Below are 26415 nucleotides of genomic sequence, written 5' to 3'. Positions count from 1 at the left end.
TTTAATAGCGGTTACTTTGACCTAGTTCAGGATAAAAGAGAGATTACAGTGAACAGATTAAAAAAAAAAAAAAAAAAAAACAACAAGAGGACTGGCACCACACAAGGGAATAAGAAAACCTATCCCGTGGTGGTATTCAAGCAGAAAAATATTTTCCTTCAAGACCACATGAGTGCATTGATATTTTTTGTTACAGTATAGAAATGACACGTGGATACTTTATTCATGAGCACCTGTGGCAGGGCTTCAGTATCGCGAGTGCTCCCTATCCAATGCATTAGCCCCACAAATGGAGGACACGTCATTCTGTCCGAATCTTGTTTTTACATTCAACTAGTACGGTGGCTGTGGCAAGAGAATGGCCCTGCACAGGGAGGACACGCACAGGGAGGACACGCACAGGGAGGAGGACACGCACAGGGAGGACACGCACAGGGAGGACGACACGCACAGGGAGGACGACACGCACAGGGAGGACGACACGCACAGGGAGGACGACACGCACAGGGAGGACGACACGCACAGGGAGGACGACACGCACAGGGAGGACGACACGCCTTACTGCCCCCTAGACAGGTCAGTGGCAGAAAAGGAAGAGGAGACTTTACCTGGTACAAGTTTTCCATTCTATGATCCCGCCTCAAATACCATGAAGTGGACAGATAAACATGTCTGGCAGAACCACCATGTTTCAGGCAACTTTGGGCCCACAGACTGTAGCTCAGCAGCCTAACTGGAGTGTGCAGCGGAGTTTATAAATTAGCGTGGGAATAATCTAGCGCATAACTAATCTTGTACACGGTGTGGTGAGCGCAAAAACAAGAACAGAAAAGCACCAGTAGTTGTCTCAATAGGGAATAGAGGGTGGGCTGGGGGGCGGTGGATGTAAATGACCAAATAATGTTAACAACACTCACACGGCCATGTGTGAGCAACAACCCATAATGGCAAGTGTCTTCTCTGCGAAGTTTGCTTCTCTTTTTCTCCTCCAACCAAGACCGTGGCAATCTCAGGGAATAGAGAAAAAGCAGAATCGGCGCAGGTAGGGACTTGTGGTGTAATAATAAATGCCAATAAATATCTACACTCACATGGCCATATGTGAGTGAAGGGCACTCAGGATCCCCAGCCACATATGTGATGGGAAACGGTGGGTCATCAGGTGTCATTCATTCAGCAGCATACAAATGCGGATGGCAGAAATAGATTCAATGAAGTTTAATCAAACAATACAAATAACAATGACGTGCCAAAGAGGAGAGGCACTTGCATAAAAACAGTGGAGTGGAGAATGAACTGGCAGACGCACGGCAACTTCCCTCGGTACTCTGCACGGAATTAATCCTCCCTCCCGCGTCCGGTTGGCAAGGTCACGAGCAGCTGCTTCGTTCAGCTACGGTGGCTGCCTGCTCTCAAAAGACCTCCGCAGAGCTACGCGTTTCCTCAGGTTCTGGTAGAGGTGGGGCTTGTGCTTCTCATTTGTGCCCAAGTAATTGCATCAACATTAGTGCTCGACATCTACGATTGGCTAGTAACACCTCTCTACAATTATGGTTCATTACAGTGCTTAAAAGACATCCGTTAACCCAATGATGAAAGCAGGGAACAGCCCCCTGGATAGACTTAAAATGCATAATTCATGTTAAAAACGGGAAATGGTACCATGGATCTGTTATGGCAATTCAAAACAGACAGGGGTCATGTGAATATGTATAAAGTACTTAACAATATTGTCATAAATAAATGCTCTAAACTGAAAGTTGATGACCATAGTATGTGGTATAAATACAATTGACCCTCCTCACAAAGCCAAAATTGCTCGTCTTAAAACTCACTCCTAGCTGATGTCAATTGCCAAATACCCAGAGGTGAGTGAAATGACGATACTGGTGGCAAAGAAATCTACTAATAGCAACAAATATAGGTATGCAAATACGGAACACACAGGTACAAATTTTGGGACCCTCTTAATGAATGAAAGACTTATGAGGCCGCAGACATGAAGAATATGAGGAAAATCTGTATCTGCTATTAATAGTAGAATACTAATTCTTTCAATTTGAAGTGGGAACTCCTACATATTAAGCAGGACTAAAAATGGGGGCAAAGGCAGACAGACATATTATGGCATTGGTTGAAGCCACATAGATGTAAACAAAGTGGTGAAGTCTAATTTTGACACATACAAGAACCAAATAACTCAGGAATCAGTGAAATAAACTGGTTTCTAAAATATGTAGATAAGAGAAACACAAATGTACATTTTGAAACCTTCTTGGTGAACGGGAGCCTAACTAATCTTACCGGATCATGCAATTATTTTCTGCAAGTAATGACGATGTTGGAATGTGCAAACTGGTTCTGTGGAGCGGCTAACCGAATAAACCGGTTCTGTGGAGCGGCTAACAGAATAAACCGGTTCTGTGAAGCGGCTAACCGAATAAACCGGTTCTGTGGAGCGGCTAACCGAATAAACCGGTTCTGTGGAGCGGCTAACCGAATAAACCGGTTCTGTGGAGCGGCTAACCGAATAAACCGGTTCTGTGGAGCGGCTAACCGAATTAACCGGTTCTGTGGAGCGGCTAACCGAATAAACCGGTTCTGTGGAGCGGCTAACCGAATAAACCGGTTCTGTGGAGCGGCTAACCGAATAAACCAGTGTTCTTTGCACATCAATCTGCTGGAACACAAAATTCATGGCAAACCAGACTCCTTTACTCCTTGGTGGAGATACATTTTATTTTAACATCGACAGGTATACAAAATCACTTCCAAAAGTAACAGATGAGACATTCCCCAATGAAATAAAATAGGGCTTCAGCTTATAATCCCCTACATGCTTAGTAGTAACCTAGTTTGCAGGAGTTGTTTTACCATCAGAATTGACCTCGCCCGAGAGGAGATTCAATAAGCTTAATGCATCCTGGTCTGGGTCCCTTCACGGCTAATTGCGTTTGCAATGTGTCTCACATTTGGCAGCATAAATCTGCTTCGCAATAAAATAAATACCCTCAGACAGACGGGAGCTGCTCTGCCATTTGAACAGTAGTTTAACAATTTAAGATGTTTCTCTCAAATTTAGGTACCAAAACAAAAGTGGCAAAATTCAACAGGATTTCTTTTATTTCCAAAATCTGATAACTGTGGATACTAAGAATGAAGAATAGTATTCCATGAAACGTAAATGCAATTTGTATAAATAGAGGTTTGTGGAACGGCCCTTTTATTAGAGTGTGGGAGTATGTTCTGATGGTAATGTAACTACAGCAGCGATGTCATACAAAGACTGGGTTAATGAGCCACAGGTCACAGATTCTGCAGATAAGCGTCTCTGTTATTTGGAATAGAGAGGGTAACGCACACATTGCTTTGCTTCCCCTCAGTCACAGACACATTGGAATGGACAAGGTGATTAATGAGATGTAACCGCTTTGCTCCCAGGCGGGTCTGCAAAGCATTTCAAGGAGTTAGAAACCCTGTTAGGTGGCAGAGTGGTCACCCAAACTAAGGCTTGTAGGGCAGGAAGTCCGATGCCAGAGACGGACTGGAAGTTCAGGCGTTGGTAGGGGGGAGGGAGGAGAAAGCTTTCCTGAAATGTTAGTGTGTGAGGGCAGGTTGTGCGAGTCTCCGGGGATGGGTCTAGCCTACTGAAGCCAGGACGACGTCAGCTGCAGTTTCATCCCTGCTCCTGACGGTTACTTGCATGGTGACCCCGTCAGCCAGGGCGAGCCTGGACCTCACAAGCACGTCGTGACCTCCTCTGTACACCCCTGCAAAGGAGAGAAATGCCGGATATTGTTACTATCTGTACACCCCGACAAGGGAGAGAAATGCCGGATATTGTTACTTAACCAAAAGCATGGTAATATTCATGGACCCTTTCTCTGCCAGTAGGTCTTGCACCAAGGGGTTTATCTATTGAAATGCAACAGCGCCAAGCCTGATCGGCACTATCACACTATAATGAATTACCTCCTGTTTAAACAGGTTTAAGTCATGCCCTAATCTTAAAGCAAATCGCAACCGTCTCACATCACAAGTGAAATGCATCATTAGAAGTTTATCAAGATATTATCCATGAATCACAGTAAAAACAACAAATCCCAATGTACACCGGACATGTCTTACAGTATAATACAGATGTAGCCGGTGCCATTGTTCCCTCTGCTGGGATATGTGGCGATATTGCCATTGAATCATATGGAAACGGATCTATCCCGAGTTACAACGGGATGTGTAATCACAAGGAACAGTGAGGCTGCTCTATATCTGCAGGCTTACTAACACAGTTATCCTTTCTTCAGAAACATAAACCATTTAGTGGCCTTTCTGGAACAGGAAAAGGTAGCCACAGCATTGCTGTAGATATCATTCAGCAGGTCCTACACTACATGAACTATGTTACCTAAATTATTATCAAATGTTAACTACAGCCTTGATATTATATAACCTGGACTACTCTACCGGAGACTGTTCTACCAACGTGGAAAGGGAGAGTGCGCAGTGATGCACGTACACAAGCAAAGAGCCCGAGGGTGAGGCGCTCTGCGAGGGGGGGCGTGCCCCCAGCGTACGCTCCCCGAGGGGGGGCGCGCCCCCTGTGTACGCTTTTCGAGGGGGGGCGCGCCCCCTGCGGCACTGGGCAATTAAACAGGGATACAAACCATTGGCTTTTATGGTAGGGTAGTCTTAGCTTCTGGTTACATACGTGAGAAATGGTGGGCAGCCGATTGCAATAATAGTGTAATGCTTATGGTAATGTGATTGCCTTTGAAGTGGGTGATCCTGGTTCCAATGCTAAGGTCCCAAGATTAGATTGTAAGCCTTCCAGGGTAGAGAACCCTTGTGCCTGTGAAGCTCTACGTGCATCGCTGCCTACAACACCAGCGCCCTCTCAAAAACATTCACCCGAGTGTGTCTGTAACCTGTGGGATTCTTCTTTTTAAAGAGGAAATAAATGGGAGATAATGGTCCCGCCCGCCTCACCTGACAGGTAAAGCACATGGGAGTTCTTGTTCTCCGGCACCTTGTCCGACCTCTCGCACGGCTGCATCCCCAGGAACTTGATGATGTTGTTGACGGCCTCTGTGATCCAAGTGACAGACACAGAAAGGGTTAAGTATAAGGGCGATCTGACAATACGCAGCCAGAGAACCACATAACATGCAGAGCCAGAGCTCGGGGTCAGAAACACACCCATCACGTGGCAGTCATTGTATGTACAAGACACAAAGCCCCAGTGTTCCATCTAACGTGACATATCATATTACACACATATTATACTTTTTTGTATATCTGCTCATAAGCAAGGGTCATTTAGTTCAATTCTCCAGCCAACATATCTTACGCCTACAACCACATCATAGGATGTCCCATCTGTAGGTCCCAACACTGCTGCACCTGCAAAAAGCTCTCATGACCTCTCTAATGGAGGGAGAGCTGTCTTTAATATAGACTGGTCATTCACAGGTGCTTGGCAAGGAAGGCCATTAAAATGGTGGGATGGGTGAGCTTGGAAACAGGGAGGAGGGGTCACTAACCTCCAAGTTGTTTTACCAACTGAAATTAACAAACGCACACAGCCCCTGTAAGGTTAGACCCCAAATCCACCATCCTATATATTGTGTCAAAGAGTACGCAACTAGGATTGTGACCTCGTGTATATAACAAAAAGACAAAAAAGGACCAGTGCTACATCTAACTTCATTGTATTATATCGGACAAGAGTCCTTGACCTGGGGAATTAGATCACATACATGAGACACCCCTGGCTGATTCTATACATGCTAGTGTCACCTGTAATACATGTATACCATGGTTTTTCATGCAGGTAAGGCATGTAAAGTTTTATTTATTTTTAGCATTATAAATGAAAATGTAATTCCTTTTTTTTTTAAATTGTTATTTTAGGTTTAGAATTGCATTTTCGTGAACCTGAAATGTCATGACACGTGGTCTAGGGTTGTGACGACAGGACACTGGTGGAGAATCACTACTTCTGCATCTAGCCATCTTCTAACTCCTGTTGTTTAGCAGATAAGGTTGTGTTATCGCACGGTTACCATTGTGTAACAAGCATGCGAGTGAGACTCGGACATACCTTCCAGTGTCTTGATAGAGCTGAGCGCGAAGGTTTCCTCCTTCTCATAATCATCGCCCATCTCGTCCCACGCGGCCCCAAAGTTTGGCTTCAGGACCTTCTGAATGTGATCGCCGAGAGTCACCTCCAGGTCTTCCAGCTGACACCGGAAACACAAACATGATTGTATCCCATATAAATACCAGTACATACAGCGCTGCAGATGTCATTTTGCCTGCCGTAGAAAGCAGAGAATCTAACGCCGGGGTTCCAGAGTGATCTTTGGTAAATGCTCTTGCCGGTAAACCAGTTAAGACTGGCAGTGTCAGAGGAACGTGATCCGACGAAAGATGGGTCATCCTAAACATTATCTATTCCTTTTTGTCCACAAAGCTTCATTAAAGCGGCAAAACATAAAATCTTATATGTTTTTTTTTTATAAATCAATTCTTTTGTATTCGATGGTGATTTTTTTTTTTTTTTACATTCAACTTAATGCCGTTTTTAATTAGTTTTATTATACTGAGCATCCTTTGATTTCTATAGCAGGATTTAGCACATGTCCCCAGCAGTGCAAGATCTTTGTAACACTTTCCTGCTTGTGATCATTTGTTGCCAATATGTAATGTTACCTCAGTAATATCAGGATACATTGAAGCTGCTCAGTTACACTAACTGAAGATTTGATTGAAAATGAAAGGCGGCCATTACGTTAGGCACGCAATAAGGATTTTTACAAGTTTATAACAGGAGCACCAAACGATTGCCAGCTTAGGTAAGAAAGTAGAATTGTACATTGGCACATGCTTTACATATAATAATAAAATAAACCGGAATGTAGTATGACTGCATTAAATAGCCTATATTTTGGCAGCTAACTCTGGCCTGCTATTAGTGGCTGCATAGTCTCCTTGTTCCTATAGCCACGAGTGGTTTAACCAGGCCCACTCAGTATGCCTGAGCACCTTGCTTTGTATCCTGACCTTTGCGTTCAGTTTTACCTCCCATGTTTAGTCTTGTGGAAGAGCGCTGCTTAGTAAATCTGCCAATACACGCTTATTTTATTTTTATAACGTGAATTATCATTAAATAAAAATAAAATAAAAACCCAGGAGAAATCCTATTGCTAATGTTCAGAATTTGCCTAAACTCTACTAAAACAATCTAGCAGCACATACCACGTATTCATCGCTGTAACCATCATCATCGGGGGCCCCGGTGTGAGGATCGCAGTCTCGGACCACAAACTTCATCGTACAGTTAAAGGTGCAGGAGACTGCGTAGTGAAAGAACAGCTGGATTAACCTCTGCAACGCTGATACACTTGTGACCTGAGACGCCGCATGTTACCTGCCTGCACCCGCCGCATGCTATATGCATAGTTACCCAGTTACATAGCAGATGAGGTTGAAAGAGACGTGCATCCATCAAGTTCAACCTATGCTAAAATGTAGACAACAGATACTTTATCCTATATCTATACTTACTTATTGATCCAGAGGAAGGCAAACAAAAAACTCCAATGATATCTCATAAGGGGAAAAATAAATTCTTTCCTGACTCCAAGAATTGGCAATCGGATTACTCCCTGGATTAACATCCTTCCTATGTATACTTATTTGGTACAGTATATCCCTGTATACCTTTCCTTTCTAAAAAGATGTTCAACCTTTTTTTGAACAAATCTATTGTATCTGCTATCACAGTCTCCATGGGTACTGAATTCCACATTCTGCCCTTACTGTAAAGAACCCTTTCCTTTGTTGCTGGTGAAATCTCCTTACCTCCAACCTAAAGGGATGACCCTTGTGTCCTTTGTACTGCCCTTGGTATGAATAGTTCTTTTGAAAGTTCCTTGTACTGTCCCCGAATATATTTGTATATAGTTATCATATCCCCTCTTAGACGCCTCTTTTCTAATGTAAATAAATTTAATTTAGCTAGCCTCTCATAAGTTAGATAGTCCATCCCTTTTATTAATTTGGTGGCACTTCTCTGTACTCGCTCTAGTTCCAGAATGTCTTTTCTAAGGAGTGGTGCCCAAAATTGTACTCCATATTCAAGGTGTGGTCTTACTAATGCTTTATAAAGGGGCTTAATTATGTTTACTTCCATTCCATCCATTGCCCGTTTAATGCAAGATAAGTTCTTGTTTGCCTTTGCAGCTACTGCATGACTTTGGGCACTATTGCCAAGCCTGCTGTCTACAAGCACTCCTAAATCCTTCTCCATCAAGGATTCCCTCAATTTATCCCCATTTAATTTGTAAGTCGCCTGTTTATTTCTTTCTTCCCAAATTCAAAACCTTATATTTATCTGTATTAAACCTCATCTGCCATTTACCTGCCCACGTTTCCAGTCTCTCCAAGTCCTTCTGAAGAGAAATTACATCCTGCTGTGATTCTACTACCTTACACAATTTAGTATCATCAGCAAAGATGGAGACACTGCTCTCGATGCCAACTTCAAGATCGTTAATAAACAAGTTAAAAAGCAGGGGTCCCAGTACCGATCCCTGAGGTACTCCACTCACGACTCTATCCCAACCTGAAAAGGTTCCATTTATGACAACCCTCTGTTGCCCATCCTTCAACCAGTTTTCAATCCCTGTGCATATATTTTTACTGAGTCCAATTTGCTTTATTTTGTACACCAACCTTTTGTGTGGAACCGTATCAAAATCCTTTGCAAAATCTAAGACCACATAAACTGCATTACCCTGGTCTAAATTCCTACTTACCTCCTCAAAGAAACGAATAAGGTTAGTTTGGCATGATCTATCCTTCAGAAATCCATGCTATTACTAATAATTTTGTTTTCCATTAGGTATTCCTGAATATTATCCCGTATTAAATCTTCAAGTAGCTTCTTCACTATTGAAGTCAGGCTTACAGGTCTGTATTTCCCCGGTTGTGATCTAGTTCCCTTTTTAAATATAGGCACCACATCTGCTATACGCCAATCTTGTGCTACTGAACCTGTGGAAATATATCCTTGAATATTGAATGTATTGGTTTGGCTATTACTGAACTTAACTCCTTAAGAACTCTTTGATGTATGCAATCGGGGCCAGGTGCCTTACTTACTTTAATTTTTTTCAAGCTGCCTATGAACTTCTTCCTCAGTTAACCAATTGTTCATTAATATGGAGGTTGTGGCTTCCTCCTGCGGCACTACTATTGAAATTGATTCTTCCCTGGTAAACACAGAGGCAAAGAATGTTTAATACCTCTACTTTTTCATTATCTCCAATAATCTGCCTGCTCATCTCACACAGAGTCCTATATTTTCTTTTCTCTTTTTTTTGTTATCAAGGTATTTAAATAACTTTTTATGGTTGATCTTACTTTCTATTGCAATCCTTTATTCATTATTTATTTTTGCTAATTTAATTGCCCTTTTGCAATTTGTTACATTGCTTATAATTCTGATACGATGTCTCCGTCCCTTCTGCCTTCAAGAATCTAAACGCCTTCTTCCTCTTGTCCATTTCCTCCCCTACCTGTTTATTTAGCCACATTGGTTTTGACTTATTTCTTTTATACTTATTACCCAAGAGTATACACTGATAAGTGTGCTTTTCTAACAATGTTTTAAAAAGACTGCCCATTTATCTTCTAATTTATTCACTGCAAAAACATAAGCTACTTGTAGATTAGTCCTCAGTTTATTAAAATCTGCCTTTCTAAATAAAGTTGAAGGTCTTTGTTGAACCCAAGTAATCTGTTTTTTGATAATTTATTTCAAATGAGACCATGTTATGATCACTGTTACCCAAATGTTCCAAGACTTGAATATCTGTTATTACTTCTACATTGTTTGATATTACCAAATCCAGTATTGCCCCTCTCCTGGTTGGTTCCTCAATAATTTGTCATGTAATTGTCTTTAAGCACCCCCCCAAAACCTGTTTCCTTTTGCTGTAATGCTAATCTCATTGCCCCAGTCTATGTCTGGATAATTAAAATCACCCATTATGCAAACATGACCTAGATTTGATGCATGGCACTGGTAGTATTTCTGAAAATACCTGAATTTTGGCCTGGATCCCTGTAATCATTTTTTAGGACCCTCCATCTTTCTCTAACTTTGTCATTGGTGCCAACATGTACAAAGACCGCCGGGTGAATCCCAGCCCCTCCCAACAATCTGTCTACTCAATCCACAAAGTGCCGAACCCGAGCACCCAGGAGGCAACAAGCTGTTCAGTTCATGCCCATATCTCCCTGCACCCGCCGCATCATATATCTGCCTACATCTCCCTGCACCCGCCGAATGCAATCTGCCTACATCTCCCTGCACCCGCCGAATGCAATCTGCCTACATCTACCTGCAGCTGCCATCTGCCTACATCTCCCTGCACACGCCATATGCCATATGTGTCTGCGTGCACCCGCCACATGCTATCTGCCTACATCTCCCTGCACCCGCCACATGCTATCTGCCTACATCTACCTGCACCCGCTGCATGCTATCGGCCCACATCTCCCTGTTTTTTCAATATTAGTTGCGTCTACAACAGCAAAAATATGTCCCACACAGAAAACTGCCAACTTGGTCCCCAACTATTAAGCAACCTCTTCCAGCAGGAAAGGGCAGGCAATTATTGTTTCACCAGGTGGACAAGGGAATCATGTACAATAACAGCCATCGGGCAGAAATAATACAATGTGAAGACCTTAAATAGGCAAGCCCACAGTCAGACAGAATAGGGGCCTCGGAATGGGGAGGTGTTTGTCAATTGGGTTTTCTCTACCCTTCACCCACCCTGTCCTTATCAGAGAAGCAATAAAGATAAGGGGATGTGGGAGGGGAGCTCTTACTGATCTGACATCACAAAGAAGGGAACAGCCAGAGGAAATGAAAACCCTCCCAAGTCTCACTAATAATATTACAATACTTATAGGTGTCAGATTTGGGTTTAAAAAAAAAAAGTATCAATTACCCAGATGAAACCCCTTACACAACTTATTAGAATTAATTCACGCTAATATCTCAATGCTTTCAGGACCACATAAGGACCCTTCTTCAGTCATGTGAAGACAAGAACACTTTTGGTGATATTTGTAGACATGCAAAGTACTAGGGAGGACTGTTGTATAGCAATACACGCACGCACGCACCTCTAACTTCATCCGCTTCAGACCGCTGCTCATTTTGCCAGCACTATATAGCACTGTGTACACTGCGAGAGCTGCAGAAATAATAATATATGAGCGCACCTGCAGTGGGGTCATCCTCGGGCAGCCTGACGAGCGTGTAACACATCCCTGGTTGGTTGTAGGGAAGGTTTGACAATGGGACGTAATGAACCACTTCATAAGAGTCCGACGGCTCCATCTGCACCGTCACCTTCTCCAGCAGCTGGTCGTTCAGCGTGTTCGTGCAGTCAAACTGGAAAACGCAAGCAAAGTCCGTCCTAAATACCCACAGGACCCAACATATCTGCAGCGCACACCTCATATTACAGAAGAATGCCCAAAATGTATAGCCTGTGCTGGACCAAACATATTCTGATCTGGGAGGAAATAGTATCTTCCCAGTGCATTGATTGCACCTCCGTCAGCAAAGGGGAAAAGACACTCTACATAGAAGGTTTATGTTAACTATTCACTTCAGTTTCAACACAAGCTTAAGATAAAAAGGCTGACTGGTTGAAAATAAAAGATTCAGACAAACGCGATAGCAATATTACGCACTGCCCACGTCATTATCTTGCTGGCGGTGATCAACGAACAAGACCAGCTGCTACACGTGAACTTTCAATGACGCGCAAGCGTTGCCTCCTCCCACATGTATCCCGGACAGCGCAAGCATTGCCGGAGACTGCCGCCGAGCGCACAAGGAAGCCGGGAGAACCTACCTGGAACACAAGGTGATCGGTGAACACGTGCTTGACGCAGCGCACAAAATACTCCGTCTCTGCTTCCGTCAGCTGCACGGATTCGGAGGACTTGAACAGGGGCCCCAGGCTCTTAAACTCAGGAATGGCAGCAAGTTGTTCTGCCGAGAGTAAGAGGTGCGGGTGTGAGACAAGCCATGCCACAAACCAACAACTATGCCATCGCAAGAGACACCATATGGCCTATTCGAGTGAACATGGAGGCTGGCTTATGGAGTAACACTGCTTAGTAGAGATCTCTCTAAATACTTACATCAGCATTGTCTTCAAATTCCTGTTTTTAAAAAATATATATAAAACCAGTTGTGTAGTATTAGATGTCACTTCCTGCATTTGTTTGCATTCATTTTTTTAATAAGTTGCGATGTACTAAGCTTCCTTGGGCTGCTAAAGTAACCATTTAAGAAGCCACAGCACTTCTTTTAGAAATATGCAGCCATATAGCGTGCCCTGGGAAGCAGGGCCTTCACCGATCGATCGGCAGCCTAGATAACGAGATGGCCGCGAATGTAAGGAATTAAAACAAAACAACGGGCAAGAGGAGATGCTGCTCTAAGCGCTGGCACATTGCAGAACAGCACAACGCTGGTTCATTTGTATGTAGAGTTACACGTAGGACACAACTGGATTACCAAGTCATGTGATACAATGAGAGCACTCGCTCATACAAAATGCTTTCAGTCTCACACCTGATGCTTGTTTTATAGTAACTAATTGTGCGAGAAGATGATCACCATTTCAGTGTAATAGGAATGATCCTTCAGATGCATTCATGCAGCTACTGCTAGGATAGGAGCTCTGGTAGCAGAATCGGAGCCTTTGCTCTGTATGGCAGCCTACCAAAGGAATAGTGGGGAACCAATGGTATTACCCAGGGGCGTAGCTAGAGCCAGGGGGCCCGCACTCTTCCCCCTCCCCCCTGTAGAGACAGGCAGAGAGCTGATGATGATGATGGGGGGGGGGGGTGAGCTGATTATGAAGGGAGAGAGCTGGTGAGGGGGAGCTGATTAGAGAGGACGGGGGAGGGAGAAAAAAAAATTACAGTCCGTATTAACATTAATGGGGCCCTGAAATGTTTTTTTGCCTGGGTGCCCACCCATGTCTAGGTATGCCACTGGTATGACCTCCTCATCTTTAGTGGTTAAGTGAGGCACTGGGAGATAGAGAGATCTCCTTAACCCAGGGATTCTCAACCAGGCCTTAACACCCCAGAACAGGTCAGGTTTTGAGGATATCCCTGCTTCAGCACAGGTGATGCAGTCGAAGACTGAGCCACCTGTACTGAAGCTGGAATATCCTCACAACCTGACCTGTTCGGGGGTCTTGAGGAGTGGAGTTGAGAACCACTGCCTTAACCCTTTCCATGCTAGATGGGCCACAGCACCCAAATGCCTTCCAACAATCGCAACCATGTGATCATTTAAAGGTGCGGTAGTCCCCCAAAGATCGCAGTAGGGTCACATGGCAACTTCTGCTGTTTATTCTAACGTGCTCCCCCCTACCCGGGAGCACCGAGCTGCTTTCTACGCCGAACTTGGAGAAACGGGCTTATTTGGAGCAGCTCTGACGAGTCTCTTTGAAGTCCAATTATTTCAAAGTAGACAGGATGTAGCTGCCATATTAAACCTTTTGGGCTCATTTTTTTTAAGAATAAAACACAGTTTTAAAAATTGGTGGGACTAGGGAAAAAAAAAACTAGAGGTGAAAACAGACAATGCACTGTACGGGGAGGAAAACTCTACAAAGTAAATATATGTGCACAGAGCGAACTCCGCCTTCAACTACTCTACAGGCTTTATTTATATAAATGGACCCATTATTGCTGAATCCTGACCGAACCACCAGCGCTCCGTCATGGTCAGAGTATATTACAACATCCCAGAACAGAACTCCGCAGGGAAAAAAGGGGAGTGTTCAACACACGCACAATAAAACCCATGTAGGGAATAAGAGCGAAGAGGAGAATTGTAGCTCGTGGCAGACGCCGCCGGCGGCTCCCTCGTTAGCTGCGGTAATCTTACCTTGGAATATATCCTGCCGGGCAAGGGACAGCTTCTCGGTTTGCTTGCTGGCCACCGGAGCGATATCTGGTTACAGAGAGGGCAGAAGACGTTTCAGGAGAGAAGGAGGTCATGGATTGATTGGTATCCAGCGGCTGAGGTGCAATTGGGTTTTACAGGGACTGTGCTAAAAGAGCTACGGGTTTCATCCCTACCCACAGGGCAGCCAAAATAAATCAAGTGCATTCTCATACAGAAACTTCATATATTATCAAAATGCGCCCAAAAATTCAACCTGGTGTCACCAGTGGCCATAAAAAAACACCACATACATACAAAATTATTAGCAATAGAGTTTTTAAGCTCAGGCATGTGTTGATAAATCAGTCTTTTCCCCTAGTAGCAGTCTCCAGTTAAGAGGTTGTTGGTGCAGTCCTGTCCCAAACTACTAAAAGTGCGTCCTCGTGTTTGTGAATTGATGTATGCATGTATGCACGCATGTCTTTATTTATATAGCGCCATTTATGTACATAGCGCTTCACAGTAGTAATAGACGCGACAATCATATAAATAACAGATCATGGGAATAAGTGCTACAGACTTAAAAATTAACATTTCGGAAGTGGAGTCCCTGCTCCGAAGAGCTTACAATCTAATTGGTAGGTAGAAGGACGTAAAGACGGATTCTGGTAGTAGTAGTAGTAGTAGTGGTAGTAGTGGATTCTGGTAAGTGCGTCTGCAAAGGGCCACGGTCGATGTATGAGGTGTGTAGTATCAGTCACGGTGCTACTCATATGCATCGTTAAGCAGGTATGTTTTGAGGTGGGTCTTAAAGGTGGATAGAGAGGGTGCTAGTCGGGTATTGAGGGGAAGGGCATTCCAGAGGTGTGGGGCAGTCAGTGAGAAAGGGTTAAGGCGGGAGAGGGCTTTAGATACAAAGGGGGTAGAGAGAAGACATCCTTGAGCAGAACGCAAGAGTCGGGATGGTGCATAGCGAGAAATTAGGGCTGGTAATTAGGGTCATACTATCTGGTATTGCTATGTTCATGGTGTACCGCCTCCTTGGACCAAAGCAAACTAATGGCAGGTGCATGTTGGTTACACGAAGGTAATCACAAATATGGTTACAGGGGGAAGGGGTCGGGGTGTTTGGAATTTTTACCCCATCTCTTTTCTTGATAATGTTGGCCATTTGCAGTTGTGGTTCAACTAGTTAATTGCTGCCACTATTATCCAGAGGGAAGAACTGCATAAACCCAAAGAAAAAAGCCAGTAGAAATGGTAATTTATGGGGAATTGAATTTGCAAAGGAAACGTTAAATTGATAAATTGTTTAAATAAAGCGATATGTGGGAATAACCCTTCCCAGCCTGAATTCAGTTTAATCAATAATTAAAACAGAACTGCAAAGTTGAATATAAAAGAATGATAAATAATTAAGCAGAGGGTACAATATCTGATTATATATATTTTTTTCAGTTTCCTTTTTATTTGGGGAAGCTGGAGTAGAGGAATTGCCAGGTTGTACTTGAATACTCCTGTAAGAGGGACATGCACTTCAGTGCAACAAGTATTTTATTTTTGCATGTAGAAAATGAAAGTGCCATCCATAATACTCTATTAAACATCGATCTGATTAGATTAAACACGAGCACAGATTCACTTCGTATTTATTTTTTACCCTCTCGTTGCCAACCGTATAACGCGTATTAATTAAACCACAATATAATGTATACCTATGAGAGAACAAGTGCAACTAGACCATTAAAAAAAGCATCCCCCCCCAAATCTTCTCTCAGGAGTGCTACACCGTAACAAGAAAGGCATATATCCCTGCAGAAAGCATGAAAATGTTTGTAATAAATTGAGGGGGAAAAAAACAAAAAGTGTATGTTTCTGTTTTAGGAAAATGTTACATGTTGCCCTCAACAGACTAAGGGGTCTTCCTGCACATGAAAGGGGGGGGGGGGGGGGGAGGGAGAAGGGTGTGTGTGTGTTTCAATCACAGATACATTCCAAGATGCACTGTTTTTAAGTTTAACCTTGCTTTCCTTAGCCAAAGAACGGTATCGTCTATAACACACACACACACACACACACACACACACACACACACACACACACACACACACACACACACACACACACACACACACACACACACACACACTTTTGACTCTTGCCGGCGGACTGGACTTTTTTACCTGTTTTCTGTTCCAAGAAGGGGACAGTGGCTAGTGGAATGGACTTCATGTCAAAGGGTTTCTCTGAAGGCTCCAGGGTGTACTGGTGTAAGGCTCTCTCCATCCCAAGGACAGACACCGTCAGACCTGAAACACACAGCACGCAAGTCCCAAACAGTGTGCGATGAGACAGAATTTCTCATTCAGCGAGGCGTTGCTTCAGCTCAGTAACTGGGGTTATAAGAGGACAGACCCCAAAGTACAGGATAGACCCTTCTACAAGTCTCACGTGGTACTATATTTAAATCGTTTAAAGAACAAAAGAAAAGTTTGGGTTGCTTTCATTAACCCTTTATAGAACCACACCAAGTGCTTATTTTATTGACATGGTTTAGAACCAAACATACATTTCAAGTGGAAAAATTGCACTGTGAAAATGGCTAATGCCAATCCCCCAGACATGAGTTGGTGATGCCAGCATAGACATGCAATGCACTTTGGAAATACTGCAACGTTTGTCACCTGCAGGCAATGTGATGGGGGTTTAAGTTTTCCCAGTCTAGTACTGACCGCAAAAAATGTAGGCAGCATTCAGCGTCAACTGCTTCTGCTTCAACACGTTAAAGTAGAACGTGGCTCTGTCCCGCACCTCATCATCGGTGTCCATCATACACCTGTCAGGGAGAATGATCAGGCACAGGGAGAAGGCAAAAAATGTACCACTAACAAAACAAGAAGCATTCCTCCTGTACACCGATATACTAATTTAAAAGGTGGATGCACATACACTGGAGATTATTTTTTGGAAAGGAGGAGTACTACCCATGGGTTCCTTTTATTAAATAAAATTTCAATAAATTAAAAAAAAAAAAGAGCAATATTTCAAGCCCTTTTAGTAACAAATTTGGGGTAAATTATACCTCTCACTGGCTAACTGATGTTACAAGAGACTTCAAGCTTTTATTCCCACATTGTGTCCTTTCTGACACCTCCCTGAAGAAGGGACAGTAGTAAGCCTGAAGAAGGGACAGTAGTAAGCCTGAAGAAGGGACAGTAGCAGCCTGAAGGGAAAGTAGCAGCCTGAAGAAGGGACAGTAGAAGCCTGAAGAAGGGACAGTAGAAGCCTGAAGAAGGGACAGTAGAAGCCTGAAGAAGGGACAGTAGAAGCCTGAAGAAGGGACAGTAGAAGCCTGAAGAAGGGACAGTAGAAGCCTGAAGAAGGGACAGTAGTCGCCTTAATGTCAGATATTCTCTGGTAAAAGATTTTCATTATTACCCTGCATGTGTCATTTATTTTAAGAGAACGTTTTCTTCAGACCAACAGGGAACCTGCCCCCCCCCCCGCACCCGCCACCTCCCGCACCCGCCACATGCGCCCCTCTGTGTGACCTTTCTTGACGTTTTATTTTACAAAATCAGGTGGACGATAATCTGCAATTGAAAATATGAATTTGACGTTTTCCCGACACTACATCCGGGGGTATTTTACATGGTGGGTGCTGCCTTTTTAGTGGGAGATTACTCCGTGATAATGTTCTCACTGTTTGAACTGCACTAAACTAGAGTATAAATGGCATCTCTTCTAATAGCGCTTTACCTCTGGAGAAGGACGAGGACACTGGGGAGGAGACTGTCATTCTGGGCGCCAAACTTGGCCAACGCGCTGACCGCAGCTGCAAGGAAAAGGACATTTCTTCTTATATGAAGCATCGTTGTGCAGCATAACACAAAAGATTGGTTCTTCCGACCCGCGGACATTAAAACGAGACCCTTGCCCTTACTTTAACAGACGGAAACTCGTATGTAGTATTTTTCAATCGGCATTGGAGATCAAGAAATAAGCTTACCATCACAAACAGGGAGAAGAAGTCTGTAGGAGGTATGAAAAGGATTCCTCAGCGCGTTTATTATAAAGGAACAGGGAGGGCAGCACCCTTAACCCAGAGGCCACTGTGTCTCACATTCCTTTGAGGTTTAGGGTCATGTGATCGCTAGTATAGCAATGACAGCCCTGCCACCAATGGCAGAGCAAACGTGGCATGATGTTCAGTCAACGCCCATCAGTGTGCCGGCTCGTGACACTCGCTGCAAACGTTCAATCTCTTACTGATTGTGCCCTTCCAACACATCCCAAATACTCGTGCTAAATTCTTCACCAGACACGCTCTCTGGGCTGGTCCAGATTAGCAGCAATTGTGTGCACGGCCTCCCTGGGAGGTTTAAATAATGCATCAATGTAAAGCACAGATTGGAAACCACTGCTCTTGACTGTGTCCCCACCCATTGTTAGAGCTCACCTGCCCTGACCGCCTCGTTCTCCAGTACCACCCTGTTGAAGATGAAGCGGATGTACTTGGAAGGGGTGGGTGTCCGGGGTCCTTCTTTGCCCAGCAGGTGCAGTATCTTTGTGGCCAGCACCGTGTGCTCGCAGTCCTCGATGAACTCGCACAGGTGGGCCAGGCCGGGCTCCTTGCTGTCCGGGTTCTCCTCCACGATGCTGATGATGCAGTCCACGATGGCGCGCTTGTACTCAAACCCACCCTGCGGGGAGTACACTGCTCGGTAACCTGGACAACTAATCCTCTCACTGGACTAGGGGGAGCCAAGAAGGCATTACAAATGATGGCATGAAGCCTGGTGTTGTCTCCATGGCATTGCAATGATGGAACCTTCCTACGAGAGCTACATCAGCTCAATATTAACCTCATCACTCCCATTGGGGATACAGCACTTTGCAAAGCAGACCCCTCCAGCACAGAGTAGGATTCCCTGTGACACCCTCAGGCAATGAGCTCTGGAGTATGGCTGGGGTACGTCATCTACCATTAAAGTAGATGTGTCGCTGTTGATCGCCTCTTCTCCCTCTACCACTTGCCCTCTTGACCCCATTCCCTCCCATCTCCTAAAACCTCTTGCTCCTACTATACTCCCTACGTTCACACACATTTTTAACTCCTCCCTCTGCTCTGGAACCTTTCCATCCTCCTTCAAACATGCAACAGTCACACCATTACTCAAAAACAGCAAGCTTGACCCTACCTGTCTTTCAAACTATCGACCTGTCTCCCTCCTGCCTTTTGCCTCTAAACTCCTTGAACGTCTTGTATTCTCTCGCTTGCTCCATTTTCTCAACACCTATTCTCTCCTAGACCCTCTACAATCTGGCTTCCGCACTGCTCACTCCACGGAAACAGCCCGCACTAAAATAACTGACGACCTCCATGCTGCCAAAGACAGAGGTCATTACACTCTGCTCATATTACTCGACCTCTCTGCAGCATTTGACACCGTGGACCACCCTCTTCTCCTTCATATTCTCCATACTCTTGGTATTCGGAACAAAGCTCTATCCTGGATCTCATCCTACCTCTCCATCGTACTTTCAGTGTCTCTTCTGCTAACACCTCCTCCTCTATTGATCTCTCTGTGGGGGTACCCCAGGGCTCTGTCCTGGGACCTCTTCTCTTTTCTCTGTACACACTCTCTCTAGGTGACCTAATAACATCTTTTGGGTTTAAATATCACCTCTATGCTGACGACACACAAATATACTTTTCAACACCCGACCTTACACCTGCTGTACAAACCAAAGTTTCTGAATGTCTCTCTGCTATATCATCCTGGATGGCCCTCCGCCGCCTTAAACTCAACATGGCTAAAACAGAGCTCCTCATACTTCCTCCCAAACCTGGCCCTGCTACCTCCTTCCACATTACTGTTGGAAACTACGATCATTCACCAGTAGCCAAGCAGGCTGCCTAGGGGGTCACACTCTACTCCTCTCTCACATTCGCCCCTCACATTCAAAACATTTCTAAAACTTGTCTCTTTTTCCTCCGCAATATAACAAAGATACGCCCTTTCCTCTGTTGCTCGACTGCTAAAACTCTGACTCAGGCCCTCATTCTCTCCCGTCTTGATTACTGTAACCTCCTGCTGTCCGGCCTTCCTGCCTCTCACCTGTCTCCCCTACAATCTATCCTAAATGCTGCTGCCAGAATCACTCTACTCTTTCCTAGATCTGTCTCAGCATCTCCCCTCATGAAATCCCTCTCCTGGCTTCCGATCAAATCCCGCATCTCACACTCCATTCTTCTCCTCACTTTTAAAGCTTTAACACTCTTCTGCCCCTCCTTACATCTCAGCCCTAATTTCTCGCTATGCACCATCCCGACTCTTGCATTCTGCTCAAGGATGTCTTCTTTCTACCCCCCTTTGTATCTAAAGCCCTCTCCCGCCTTAAACCTTTTTCACCTGACTGCCCCACACCTCTGGAATGCCCTTCCCCTCAGTACCCCCGACTAGCACCCTCTCTATCCACCTTTAAGACCCACCTTAAGACACACTTGCTTAAAGAAGCATACGAATAGCACTGTGGATATTCTGAACACATGATACATAAAGCTTGGCCCCCTGCAGACGCACTTACCAGAACTCCCTCCTACTGTCTCTGTACGTTCTACCTACCTACCAATTAGACTGTAAGCTCCTCGGGCAGGGACTCCTCTCCCTTAATGTTAAGTTTATGTCTAAAGCACTTATTCCCATGATCTGTTATTTATATGATCTGTTATTTATTTGATTACAACATGTATTATAACTGTGAAGCGCTATGTACATTAATGGCGCTATATAAAATAAAGACATACAATACAATTAAAGTCAAAGTAGTAATATGACCAAACAGGATCGCTTTTTTGAAAAACATGGGAGGGGGGAGGAAGGGGAAACAAATTGCGAATAGAGTGATGTATCTCCAGTAAACGGCCCAAATGTGCCTTTCCGTTTATGCATTGATAAAGAAACAAATATGCTGAAAAATTCAATAACGTCTATACAAACTAAAAGAGAACCGGCAGCCAACTACAAAAAGCACAAATGATACAGAAATGGCACCAAAATCCCATATTGGGTAAAATCAATGGGCTCTATGTATAAAAGCATTTTGAGCAGCTGTGGCATTTTCACGCTGCTCCTATGTATCAAAGCACTTTGCTCTAATTTTGCCCTGTCTGCCCCAGCTTGCACCTTGGGAGAGTCAGTAGGAGGAGTTGGGGAGGAGTTACATGGTGCAGATTATAATGAGATGTATCACATTCTGTGTCTGCCCTAGCTTGCACCTTGGGGAGAGTCAGTAGGAGGAGCTGGGGGCAGTTACATGGTGCACAGATTATAATGAGATGTATCACATTCTGCGTCTCCTGCTCCAGTTTGCACCTTGGGGAGAGACAGTAGGAGTTGGGGAGGAGTTACATGGTGCACAGATTATAATGAGATGTATCACATTCTGTGTCTGCCCCAGCTTGCACCTTGGGGAGAGTCAGTAGGAGGAGCTGGGGAGGAGTTACATGGTGCACAGATTATAATGAGATGTATCACATTCTGCGTCTCTGCACCAGCTTGCACCTTGGCGAGAGCCAGTAGAGTTGGGGAGGGGGGGGGGTGAGGGGAGAGCCAGTAGGAGTTGGGGAGTGGGGGGGGGGGGGGGGGGTGCGGGGAGGGGAGAGCAGTAGGAGTTGGGGGGGGGGGGGGTGAGGGGAGAGCCAGTAGGAGTTGGGGGGGGGGGAAGGGAGTTATTTGGTGCACAGATTATAATTCCAAACCCAGGACATTTTGTATTTTGTATCTTATCTTCACTTGAGAAAGACCCACGTTTTGTGGTCGAAACGTTGTGTATATGAAGTAATAAATTCTATTTAGAAATCCGCAGTGCCCTGGCACATCTCTTTTTTTGGCTTACCTTGGAGTTTTTTCACTGACGGGGACTCCCCTGGACCCGGAACACCGGTAACAGCAAGTATCTCATTTACTTATGGCGTGCAGCATTATACCCGTTTATATTGCACAGATTACAATGAGATGTATCACATTCTGCGTCTCGCTGCACCATTCAGTTGCCAAAAGCAACTCTCCATATTTGAAGTGGTGTAAATCTAACATTCTGCATGAGGTGTAAGAAAATGTTGCTACAGCACATACGCCGCAGCTCTGCTCCCAAAAACACAGCAGAGCGTCTACACACACTTTCTCTAGGTTGACACAGACGCCCTATATAGTACGTTGCTGCCTTTTGGCCGTTTTTGGACAAAAATCTCCACAGACTTCAATGGGGATTTTCGGCGGATGAGGCCCAAACAGACTATATAGAATGTACCGTGTGTGTATACTACTATGCGGCTTACTGTGGGTTAATGAGATTTGCTAAGCACACTTCAGAGTCTAAGCATGGAATCAGCCAAAACAAGAACATCAAACAATAAGATCTGTTAAAGTTATGTATCAGATGCTACAGCTCCACCAGATGTCAGTCTATTGCTGTAACCCCAACGATTACGGTCTCTTAATTCTTGTCCAAACAATTTACAGCTGTTAATTGATGAGGAACCTAGCGGTAACAGGAAGTTGGAGGTATGGGCACATCCAAATAAAGAGTGGCAAACCGAAAGTGTACAAGTACCCCAGGAAAGATACATTGTCCATTTGATAAAAAAACGCTCATATTTGTATTTTTTACGGCAGTCTCATCGCAATTAATGCAACCGGCCCTTCCATCCTCTCTCGCCCAACCTGCAAGTCCGTACCATCATCTCTCGCCCAACCCCTTCCCCCCCCTCTCCCCACAACCCGCGAGCCCCTTCACCCCCCCTCTCCCACAACCCGCGAGCCCCCTTCCCCCCCCCCCTCTCCCCACAACCCGCGAGCCCCCTTCCCCCCTCTCCCCACAACCCGCGAGCCCCCTTCCCCCCTCTCCCCACAACCCGCGAGCCCCCTTCCCCCCCCTCTCCCCACAACCCGCGAGCCCCCTTCCCCCCCTCTCCCCACAACCCGCGAGCCCCTTCCCCCCCTCTCCCCACAACCCGCGAGCCCCTTCCCCCCCTCTCCCCACAACCCGCGAGCCCCCCTCCCCACAACCCGCGAGCCCCTTCCCCCTCTCCCCACAACCCGCGAGCCCTTCCCCCCCTCTCCCCACAACCCGCGAGCCCCCTTCCCCCCCTCTCCCGACAACCCGCGAGTCCCTTCCCCCCCTCTCCCCACAACCCGCGAGCCCTCTTCCACCCCTCTCCCACAACCCGCGAGCCCCCTTCCCCCCTCTCCCCACAACCCGCGAGCCCCCTTCCCCCACAACCCGCGAGCCCCCTTCCCCCACAACCCGCGAGCCCCCTTCCCCCCCTCTCCCCACAACCCGCGAGCCCCCTTCCCCCCTCTCCCCACAACCCGCGAGCCCCCTTCCCCCCCTCTCCCCACAACCCGCGAGCCCTCTTACACCCCTCTCCCCACAACCCGCGAGCCCTCTTACACCCCTCTCCCCACAACCCGCGAGCCCCCTTCCCCCACAACCGCGAGCGCCCTTCCCCCCACAACCCGCGAGCCCCTTCCCCCTCTCCCACAACCCGCGAGCCCCCTTCCTCCCCTCTCCCCACAACCCGCGAGCCCCCTTCCCCCTCTCCCCACAACCCGCGAGCCCCCTCCTCCCTCTCCCCACAACCCGCGAGCCCTTCCCCCCCTCCCACAACCTGCGAGCCCCCTTCCCCCTCTCCCCACAACCCGCGAGCCCCTTCCTCCCCTCTCCCACAACCCGCGAGCCCTTCCCCCCCTCCCCACAACCTGCGAGCCCTTCCCCCCTCTCCCACAACCCGCGAGCCCTTCCCTCCTTTCCACACAACCCGCGAGCCCTTCCCCCCCTCTCCCCACAACCCGCGAGCCCTTCCCCCCTCTCCCACAACCCGCGAGCCCTCCCCCCCCTCTCCCCACAACCCGCGAGCCCTCCCCCCCCTCTCCCCACAACCCGCGAGGTCTTCCCCCTCTCCCACAACCCGCGAGCCCTTCCCCCCTCTTCCCACAACCCGCGAGCCCTTCCCTCTCCCACAACCCGCGAGCCCTTCCCCCCTCTCCCACAACCCGCGAGCCCTTCCCCCTCTCACCACAACCCGCGAGCCCTTCCCCCCTCTCACCACAACCCGCGAGCCCTTCCCCCCTCTCACCACAACCCCTTCCCACCCCTCCCCACAACCCCTTCCACCCCTCCCCACAACCCCTTCCCACCCCTCCCCACAACCCCTTCCCCCCCCTCCCCACAACCTGCGAGCCCTTCCCCCCCTCTCCCCACAACCCACGAGCCCTTCCCCCCTTCTCCCCACATCCCACAACCCACGAGCCCTTCCCCCTCCCCACAACCCCTTCCCCCCTCCCCACAACCCTTCCCCCCTCTCTCCCCCACAACCCGGCGAAGCCCTTCCCCCCTCTCCCACAACCCGCGAGCCCTTCCCCCCCTCTCCCAACAACCCGCGAGCCCTTCCCTCCCTCTCCCTCCCTCTCCCCACAACCCTTCCCCCCTCTCCCCACAACCCGCGAGCCCTTCCCCCCCTCTCCCACAACCCCTCCCCACAACCCGCGAGCCCTTCCCTCCTCTCCCTACAACCCGCGAGCCCTTCCATCCTCTCCCTACAACCCGCGAGCCCTTCCCCCTCCTCCCACCACCCGCGAGCCCTTCCCCCTCTCCCCACAACCCGCGAGCCCTTCCCCCTCTCCCACAACCCGCGAGCCCTTCCCTCCTTTCCACACAACCCGCGAGCCCTTCCCCCCCTCTCCCCACAACCCGCGAGCCCTTCCCCCCTCTCCCCACAACCCACGAGCCCTTCCCCCCTCCCCACAACCCGCGAGCCCTTCCATCCTCTCCCCACAACCCGCGAGCCCTTCCATCCTCTCCCCACAACCCGCGAGCCCTTCCATCCTCTCCCCACAACCCGCGAGCCCTTCCATCCTCTCCCCACAACCCGCGAGCCCTTCCATCCTCTCCCCACAACCCGCAAGCCCTTCCATCCTTTCCCCACAACCCGCGAGCCCTTCCATCCCCTTCCTACAACCCGCGAGACCTTCCCTCCTCTCCCCACAACCCGCGAGCCCTTCCATCCTCTCCCCACAACCCGCGAGCCCTTCCATCCTCTCCCCACAACCCGCGAGCCCTTCCATCCTCTCCCCACAACCCGCGAGCCCTTCCATCCTCTCCCACAACCCGCGAGCCCTTCCCTCCTCTCCCCACAACCCGCGAGCCCTTCCATCCTCTCCCCACAACCCGCGAGCCCTTCCATCCTCTCCCCACAACCCGCGAGCCCTTCCATCCTCTCCCACAACCCGCGAGCCCTTCCATCCTTTCCCACAACCCGCGAGCCCTTCCATCCCCTTCCTACAACCCGCGAGACCTTCCCTCCTCTCCCCACAACCCGCGAGACCTTCCCTCCTCTCCCTACAACCCGCAAGCCCTTCCATCCTCTCCCTACAACCCACGAGCCCTTCCATCCTCTTCCAACCCGTGAGCCCTTCGCTCCTCTTCCAACCCGCGAGCACTTACATCATCCCTGAGCATGTTGGAGAGGAAGGTCATCATGACGCTGTGTTTGCGGGGGTACTTCTGACACAAGGCACTGATCGCTTGCACAACCACCACCTGAAAGCACAGGACACAGCATTACTGACACGTTCGGATCCTCCGGCTCATGCAACAGGTTATAAAAGACAGACAAGGAGCACTTGTTTTATAATCAATGCTTATTTTGCACGGTGCGCTGCAAACCCCCTTCCATCCCGACCCCTCCCGCCGGAGATGGAATTTAAGAAGAGAACTAATGACGTCACAAGAAAACATTTGGCGTGAAAGTCTTTGCACTGCATTATGGGATGCATGCATGTATATAAATACGGACTTTTGTACCCTGCACTTTACATACCTGAAGGATTACCACTGCTCCCCGAAACGTCGTGCTATCATTTGTCTCACCGAGTTTCAATAAATGGTATGTGGATCTTTTGAAATATTAGTGCGGCTGTTTCTTCTTTTATCTCTATGGTGCTTATACGGCGATTATACGGTGGCGGTTGGGGAATCCCACCACGGAGAAGCCGCGCACCTCAAAATAATCTTACAAGAAATCTATCTAAAGAAACAGCAGGCATGCAGGGCAAGTACCTTTCTTCTATGCTGACCGTGTACACGTCACATGGAAAGTTGTCACTGTTGGTCTTTCCTAACTCCTCTCCTTTGTTTATCACGCAAGCTTCAGCAATAATTGCGTGACAAGACTTTCACAGGAAATAAAATATCACGCGAGCACATTCACATGTCTCAGACAGGTCTGCAGCCCTGCCTTTCCCCATTATCGCTTGGCAAACAGTGCTTCCACTGCAGCCAGGGATTCTGGGTAATGACATGCAAATGAGCACAGTGTCACTCTTTACTTCTCATCCATTTTAACA

At 47.1% G+C, this 26415-nt stretch overlaps 1 protein-coding gene across 1 annotated transcript in view; it reads right to left on the bottom strand.

The window, feature by feature from the left end:
- Positions 1 to 2709: 2709 nt before the first annotated feature.
- Positions 2710 to 26415, bottom strand: part of COPG2 (coat protein complex I subunit gamma 2) — a 41312-nt gene continuing 17606 nt past the window's right edge. The window contains exons 14-24 of the mRNA XM_075599355.1: positions 18462 to 18705; positions 17762 to 17837; positions 16735 to 16838; positions 16186 to 16311; positions 14003 to 14068; positions 11943 to 12082; positions 11302 to 11473; positions 7258 to 7355; positions 6101 to 6239; positions 4987 to 5085; positions 2710 to 3770 (exon numbers count right to left, since the gene is read on the bottom strand). Of these exons, the coding sequence (XP_075455470.1) occupies positions 3640 to 3770; positions 4987 to 5085; positions 6101 to 6239; positions 7258 to 7355; positions 11302 to 11473; positions 11943 to 12082; positions 14003 to 14068; positions 16186 to 16311; positions 16735 to 16838; positions 17762 to 17837; positions 18462 to 18705 (1395 nt within the window). The 3' untranslated portion in view covers positions 2710 to 3639. The remainder of the gene's footprint in view (positions 3771 to 4986; positions 5086 to 6100; positions 6240 to 7257; positions 7356 to 11301; positions 11474 to 11942; positions 12083 to 14002; positions 14069 to 16185; positions 16312 to 16734; positions 16839 to 17761; positions 17838 to 18461; positions 18706 to 26415) is intronic.

Source organism: Ascaphus truei, chromosome 5 (assembly GCF_040206685.1).
Source record: "Ascaphus truei isolate aAscTru1 chromosome 5, aAscTru1.hap1, whole genome shotgun sequence".
Taxonomy (NCBI): domain Eukaryota; kingdom Metazoa; phylum Chordata; class Amphibia; order Anura; family Ascaphidae; genus Ascaphus; species Ascaphus truei.
Note: the sequence above shows the minus strand (reverse complement) of the source record. Positions and strands in the feature narration are given on the sequence as shown.